This window comes from Pistacia vera, unplaced genomic scaffold, assembly GCF_008641045.1.
Source record: "Pistacia vera cultivar Batoury unplaced genomic scaffold, PisVer_v2 Contig804, whole genome shotgun sequence".
NCBI classification, from domain to species: Eukaryota; Viridiplantae; Streptophyta; class Magnoliopsida; order Sapindales; family Anacardiaceae; genus Pistacia; species Pistacia vera.
In genome coordinates this window covers 705,412-713,341 of record NW_022196673.1, presented here as the reverse complement: position 1 = coordinate 713,341, position 7,930 = coordinate 705,412, and the positions used below count along the sequence as shown (strand labels likewise).

At 36.3% G+C, this 7,930-nt stretch overlaps 2 protein-coding genes across 3 annotated transcripts; both read right to left on the bottom strand.

The window, feature by feature from the left end:
* Positions 1–6: 6 nt before the first annotated feature.
* LOC116117303 (phospholipid-transporting ATPase 6-like) lies at positions 7–2,648 on the bottom strand (the record flags this gene model as incomplete). Its single annotated transcript, XM_031403339.1, has 4 exons — positions 2,184–2,648; positions 633–2,086; positions 409–519; positions 7–289 (listed from the first exon to the last, which is right to left on the bottom strand). Coding segments are annotated over exons 1-4 (2,250 nt in total), but the record flags the coding sequence as incomplete, so codon positions are not given.
* Positions 2,649–4,064: 1,416 nt separating this feature from the next.
* LOC116117350 lies at positions 4,065–7,448 on the bottom strand. Of its 2 annotated transcripts, none has more exons than XM_031403398.1 (6): positions 7,181–7,448; positions 6,567–6,709; positions 5,437–5,547; positions 5,214–5,364; positions 4,724–4,992; positions 4,065–4,614 (listed from the first exon to the last, which is right to left on the bottom strand). In XM_031403398.1, the coding sequence occupies exons 1-6, from the start codon at positions 7,442–7,444 to the stop codon at positions 4,380–4,382; spliced, it is 1,173 nt and encodes a 390-aa protein (XP_031259258.1). In that variant the 5' UTR covers positions 7,445–7,448; the 3' UTR covers positions 4,065–4,379. The 2 variants fall into 2 exon arrangements, with proteins under 2 accessions (XP_031259258.1, XP_031259257.1); XM_031403397.1 differs by having other exon boundaries at positions 4,069–4,620.
* Positions 7,449–7,930: the final 482 nt, after the last annotated feature.

The following is a 7,930-nucleotide window of genomic DNA, read 5'->3' as shown; positions in this document are numbered from 1 at the left end:
ATCTATACAAACCCCTTTCTGTAACTTGTCTTCAACAGCGGCTACCCCAAGCAAAATCAGATCTTTTTCAATCATTTCTGATGCTTTCTCTAGTAACTCCTCCCGTTGAGGACCTACTGTAGTTTTAGCCTTTGTGAATATCAAGTTCCAATTTTGGTATTCACTCTCCTCAAGTTTTCGATAGGCGAAAGCTAGAGTACGTAAACCATCTTCTGCATAACTTGAAAGGTGAGAAGTTGTTTCCTGCTGGTATGACCTACCGTTTTCTCCAAGCCTGCTGAATATAATGCTGTAAAAAGAATCGAAAAGTAAAAAAAAAATGAGCCTGGGAAAATCAGGAAGAGCCCAAATCTTAGCATTTTAAATCATACAAGCTTGACCATTAGGAACTTGGTTTAGATGGCATACCTGTCAGCCCCTTTGCAAAGGAGAAAGATCTGTCCATCTTCATCACTTACAATTACCGACATCCTTTTCCGAGAACTACTGAACTCTAACAGATTTAAAAGCTTGTACTCCCTGTAATGACCTTGATATCATGTGTAGGAATTAAAACGTATCAAACAGAACAAGCCGCTTGAATGTAAAAGAAGAAAATACCAAAATGGAAACGGAGTTGTTGGATAATTTACCTCTCCATCTCCTTTCCGGAGGAAGGATCAACTTCCTTTAGAACCATTGTGGATTGAGCTCTTCGACAAAATTGGAACCCGAACTCTTGTGAAGCAATCAAGAAAGCAACTTCTTCTGGTGATTCTGCTTCATATTTTAGCTTATCAGTATGATCATCTTCCACAGGTATGCCTGTGTGACATAGAGCCATGACTCTGAAGAACATTGTCATGTCATTTGAGTTCGATTTGTGAATCCAGTTCTTGTTCAGTAACCTGTCATCCCTAAAGTTGAAACCCTTTATAAATATTTCTTTCCTCACATTAGAAATCTTTGAGTTTTCAAGAATTGGAATATCCATGTCTTCATGGCCCCCTGGAGCAGCCTTTTGAGCATTAATATCAGCCACCGAGAACTCAAACATTTCGCAGCTTTGACTTGTTGTATCAGAATCATTAACACTAAATCGATATGCCTCGACATCAGCATTCATTCGTCTTGATGCTGCAAGATCAACTTCATTTATGTCACCTCCATAAGAAATTCCTGCAATTGAACATTTCCTGAATTCCATCTGGTTACAAGTCAAGGTCCCCGTTTTATCTGATAAAATCATTTCTACCTGACCCAGTTCTTCATTCAAATTTGAAGTTCGTGCTTTAACAGACTTACATGTCACCTCATCATACATTTCTATATCCTTGTTAATGAGCATAGCTTGTAAAACTTTCACAACTTCTATGGAAACATACAGAGAAATGGGGATCAAGTAGCCATACAATATGAGGGCCCTGATGAACTGCAGGATAGCTGATACTACAGGATTTGATGGATTGAAATATCTGTCATCATTTTGCAGACGAAGATACCACCACTTAACCATGTCATATTTCAAAACAAGAGCAGAACCAATGGAGCTAATGAATGAAATTAGTACCAGTATTGAGAAGAGAAGGTAGATGATATAATCCATCTTTCTTTCAATCCGACTACGCTTAGATGGTGATCTTGTTGAGTTTCTTACTGCTTTTGTATCATGTCCACTAAAGATTACTACTCCATAAATGTAATCAGTGTTTCGAAGTTTCGAATCTCTTAAAAGCACCTGGGCAGGACACAAGGGATATGATCTATTTTCAAACTCTAGATTCCCCACAAAGGTGTAAAGATTTGGATTCGGGTCCTCACAACGAATACTAGCTTTGAATCTAGTGAATTCCTTCTCCTCATTTACACCAAGTGTGGTTTCTAAGCATCTTTTAATCTTCAAACTTGTTTCTCCATCAAGGTTCATGGTCTCCACATAACAAACACCATCCTCGTAGCTTGAAGATAGAAGAAGGAGATCACTTGGAAAATATTCATCCTTACTAACTCTAACAGCATCTCCCACACAAAGCTCTTTCCATAATTTGTCCACAAATATCCCATTTCCTAAATGAGTCTTTACACTTCTGTTATTCACACTCAAATCCTGCAACAATGTTTTAATAGTATGGTTTACAAACATGAAAACACAATATAAACAATGAAAATGCTTCATCAAAAACAACTATTTTCCTCATAATTACCTGAAGAAACCTTTGCCAATCCTCCACTGCCTCTTTAAGCATGCTAATTCCGACAACGAAGACTAAGGGGGCGATCAAACTTGAGGGAGAATATGGAGCCAAATTAACAACAGATAAGCATGCTGTCAACAGAAAATAAAGATTGGCAACTCTGCGGAACTGCTCGAAAAGTGCTATGGGAAGAAAAGTCACAACATTGTACTTAGTTGTGGACACATAGTTGTTGGTGTACTTGAAAGGTTTGGTCTTGTGTAGTTGAGGTTCATTGCAGAAAACTACCCTGGAAAAACCCGGCTGACCAATAAGCTCCTGCACATCTCCTGTGTTTGCCCGGAAACACGAAAAAGAATACAATTTGCTCCATCTTAGCTTCCCCTTTGTTCTCCCAGAAGACTCCACCATTTCAACTGATTCTCCAAGATGTTAGACACAACTCTCATCAACAAAAGCACCTGAGTGAAAACACAAAACTCTGATTTCAATGATATCTGGCATCGTAAATTCGACTACCGTGTCACGATAAATAAACAGAACTACTCAAACTTGTCGTTTCTAGACTGTCTTTTTCTAAGCTGTCCCTTCTATATTCTGTGTGATTCCATTACCGGACTTGCTGCATAGAGAAACTCCGAATGTTCAAGTTTCAACTTTCTCGGATCCTGCAGGCCTTTCATGAGCCATATTTTATGCATTAAATAATAATCCATTGGCAGGAAGCATAAGATTTTCCTCCCTTTATACTCCTTTCAAGATGTTCAAGTTACTCAAAATAATATACAACCCACATGGTACCTGCATTTTCAAGCAAAGCAAGTCAATTTAGTTTACTTCAAGAACCAAACTTTTATGCATGTTCAAACAGCATGGCTTGGCTCCTGCATAATTAATGATCCATCGTGCCACATTGCCACTAGATTCGAGAATTCAAAATCATTTTGAAGCATAAAAAATTAAATAAATATTCATAGAAGTCAACAAACCCACCATGTTCTTTAAACTAAACTATTGGTTTATACTATTCTAATATCATTCCATGGATCCCTCCATGGAATCTGATGAGAATCAGCTATTTCAAACGCATCTTTTGTCGTTTTTCGAAAATTCGAAAAACAGAAAGGGGAAAATGGATTTAGTATTTTGAAGATTCACGAATATGATTAACCACTTCCTTTGAAAACAACGAAAACGCGTTCATAATAGACAGGCAAAAGGACAAAACTTGATTGAATCAGGGAAATTTTTTTTTTTTTTTTTTTTTAATAGAATCTTGCCGGCCAGGCTCTTCAAAGTACACATTGTACAACGTTGATTTGGTCTTAAAGGACAACTTATTGGACATTGAATGTTCTTGTTGTTTTCATATGGTTAACAACAAACTGGCCAATGGGAGAATCTATCGAAGGAGCCAAAGAGAACAAAAGGGAAGTCTTTTATTGATAACGTATAATCAAACCAAAGTGGGTTGACTTTCTGCCGGTTCTGCAAATTGTAGCTTTACATTGAGGTTCCCGAACTCCACCAAAAAAAAAAAAAAAAAAAAAGTAATAATAATAATAATAATTGGACCTTGGAAGCATCGGCATTATTTTTCCAGATGATGTCAAATTGCCAGAATAGGATGACCTTGACAACACTTGGCTTGTGCAGCCCTGCCAAACAATTAGATAAATGATCGAAAATTCTCAGGTAAAGACATGGGATTCGGATTGATTCTCGTGCTAATACTAATAGGAGTTAATTCTTATATACCAAAATTGATAGAAATTTGTATACGGTCAAAATAGTACTGAATTTTGCTCATCCTTTTGAATCTCTGACAACAGAACCTTGACAATGGAGGACTAACATTGAATAATGACTTTTGTAAAAGCTCCTAATTAGTACAAGTTTTGTACGAATTGTTGAACAAGGATGAACAGTTACTGATAAAAGTACTTTATACGATATTGTACCAGGATCATGGAATGACGATAACCAAACATATTATCCATGCGGAAATTGTTACGAAAAAATTTATACACGGAGAAACCAGCAGAAACTGGCACTAGTAAAATACGGTTACTCATGTACATCATTTAAATAAACAGTACTAACACTACAGCATTCTTGCTTAGATGAACTTTCAGCATTGACGGATAAATGATTCAATTTATTTAAAATTTCATCCCACCTCCCATTTCTGCAACTGGTAAAGTTCTAGCTGCCCACGATTCGATCCGATGTTGAGGGAAGGTGCTCTGTCCAGAGATTGCCATGAGCTGGTTCTGAAGTGGCACTATCACCAGATTCAGAGCAAACAGTCTTAGGCCCATCGTAACCAGTAAGAAAACTTTCGTTGAATACCAATGACGTCGAGTCTCTGACCAACCAAGAACTAGAAAGCTTGAGGTATCTGTTGTAGAGTGCCAGTGAAATGGCAGGATTTCTTCCGCTGATCCTGTGAATGAATCAATAAGTACACTTCAATGTTAAAAAATCATAGTTCCAACTCTCTACATTCAAAAAGTTTATAATGCAGAAAACTAATAAAGCCTACAAACCTTTCACTCCAATTTAGAACTTTATTCCACCACAGGAAAGCCTCCAGAAAATCTTTTTCCAATCTCCTCGAATCAATCAAAATCAAGCTCAAGTCTGGCATACAAGAAATCTTTGCATAAGGTGTCTCAGATACCCAAGGCTTTGATGCTGATCTCTGGATAGCGTCGAGTACGTCTGAATTAACATAAGTTTCTAAGCTTGAGCAGTCCTCGGCAGCTGCAATAGCATAATTGCTCAAGTCAACACCAGTTAGTTCTTCAACTTTCCCCTGCAACAAACTAAAATGTAAACAATGTAGAAAGTCTAACATGAGCTCAATGGCCAGGCAACGGAAAATCAAATTGATACAAGAAAAGACAACATAAAGAAGGAAATAGAGAGAGAAATTTCAAAGGCTGATCAGTTAATGTCTCAAACCATATCCAACAAATTGAGAGATAAACTACAACTATAATCAAGTACGTAATCTAAGGGACGGAGAGGACTAACCTTCACAATTACATTTGGTGAGATGTATATGAATTTACCCAAGAAGCGGTGAACTCTAGGTATAATGAAAGGCACTATTTCTTCATACTTGAATATAGGATGTTTTACCCCAGACATAGCAGTCCGAACCGCTTCTTTCACTTCTTCCTGCCTATAGTTTCACAACATTAGAATTAAGAGATGGACTTTCCTAGCGAACATATAAACAAAAGAAACAGCTTACCCATGAATCTCAAGGTTTGAATGTGGGAACAACACTTTCAACTTAAAAAAGGACACTTTGTCTTCATTCCCTTTTGGGATAAAGAAGTGAAAGTGAAGCAGGTTTGGATACCTGAACATTGAACAAGAAACAAGATTAAGTAAAAAGGGTAGAAAACTAACCACTAAAACCATACAGCAACCGGTGCAATCACCTTAAACTACTTGACACAATAAATAACCTAACGATTTAATACACAACACAACCAACTATAACTATAGATGTAATCACAGTCAAATTTGTCACCAAATGCCTAATTTTAGCACACTCTGCACCAGAACTAGATCATGTAAAAGATCACTGTGGTTCTATCTGAAATGTGGCAATCAGGTATAAAAGTAAAATCAATGGCAAGATCACAGTCTAGCAACTCTAAGATACAGAATTCGAAGAAAACTTTGAATAGTTTATAAGAATATCAAAATTCATGAATCAATCAAGAGTAAATCAATTATGTTGAAAGAAAGCATACTCTCATGTGCATTGTTTTTGCACAATAGACTTAAATCTAAGATAAGCCACAACAACATGCCTTTTGCCACTTGATACTGACAATAGAATTATTTACAATAACTTGGTTTGCCCTTGAATGACATGGACATTCATTTCCATAGACTTTAATTCACAATATATTTGTTAACATCAAATCATACGTGTATATGGCAAGTAAATTACAAAAGCTTAGTGCAATGAAGAGAAGCATCAACCAAGGGACCAAATTCTGATAAATGCATGCTAAACAAATAAGTTTTACCACAAGTACCATCATTACCACAGTCAAACATAATACACAGAATGTTTTGATGATAATCTGCCTGCTCAAGACTCTACTATCCGAAGAGAATTTGACATACTAAACTTTTACGGTGTTCATTATAAGAAATTTCTTAACAGTGGCAAGGCCATTGAATGAGTTTGAGTCATTCAAATGTGATGATAAACCGCTCTGAAAACTGAACTTCCATAAATTTATCAAACACTTATCATGCAGAATCACTCAAGTTGCAAGGCAAAAACATACAGGAAGCACTTTTATGAGCCACAAAACTAATCATTTATATAATTAACATTCGATTAAATTCAACCCAAACCTTGAGCCTGACAGAGTTGAGTTAGCAAGAACTGCAAGCATTCGAAGGTCCAAACACTCCATCCACGACACAATGTGCACAATTCCATCCTTTTGCCCATTGATTCCAGACTCTCCATCACTGAAATTCCTCGAATTATTTCTCTAAAAACACAATAGAGTCTCAGTACAATGCAAAATATTAACCCAGTAATATTACACCACCACAATGTTTCTCTACATCACTGCATGTACCCAGGAAATAGTTTCGAGTAGTGTATTCCTATACGATAATAATACGTAAAATACGTTAATTTTAACAAATGACATGGATTAATCATACAGGATGAGAAATCTGGAATAAAAAATTTATAATATCACTAAGAGTGCACAGCATTACTATATTTGTTTAATAAAGTTTAAGAGACAAATGAAGACTCAAATAATGAGAATTTGTTTGGTATTTTTAAATTGTTTTAATAACATAGGCTATTTTCTAATATTTTTAGAAAAAAGAAAAAAAAATTAGGATCCCGGGGGGGGGGCGGGGCGGAACGGAATTGCCCCTACTTGTCCCTTCCACCCTCCGTCCATAAACGTTATTCCATAACTTAAAGAAAAGGAGAAGTAACTTACAGAATCAACGGAGCTGAACGGAACCCAGTTTCTGAAAGGATCCGAGGGGTCTCGAAAATGGGTTGCGGGGAGAAACTGAAGGAGTCCGAGGAAGACGATGAGCCCTAAGGCGATCAACTGAAAGAGGGGCTTGGGAGTCGGAGCCTGTTCAATGAGGGATTGTTGGGGCCCGGAAACATCCGGACTCGAGTTGTCTGAAGGTTCAAGTTGTCTCCTTTGAGTTGCAGAAGACCAGGATGGAATATACGAGGAAGAAGAAGACATTGACTTTTTTAGTATCTTTCTGTTAAACTGTGATGTGAAGAGCAATTTATATAAATGGATCATTTTATTATTTTATTTATAAAAAATTAATATCAACATAATCAAAATACGCCCTTGTATAAATATGAGAATTATATTCAATATAATTTATTAAATATATTAAAACAACCATAAAAACTTCAATTTGTAATATATATAAAGCCTTGCTTGGTTGATTGACATTTGACATATTTGGAGTTCTAGAATTGTTACATTTAGACTTCTAAAAGCGGTAGAATTGCTCTATTTTAACGTGTTGGATTGTGGTTAAAACTGTGCGAAATTTTATTGGTGATAATGTAAGCCATTTTGATGTGTAGAACTTTTGGACATATGACTTAATGTAATTTGTCGTTGATATTTTTTAGTATTAATAAGGCATTCAAATGTCTAATTAAAACTTGATTAATTTTCACATGAACACATACTATTCACATTCACATTCAC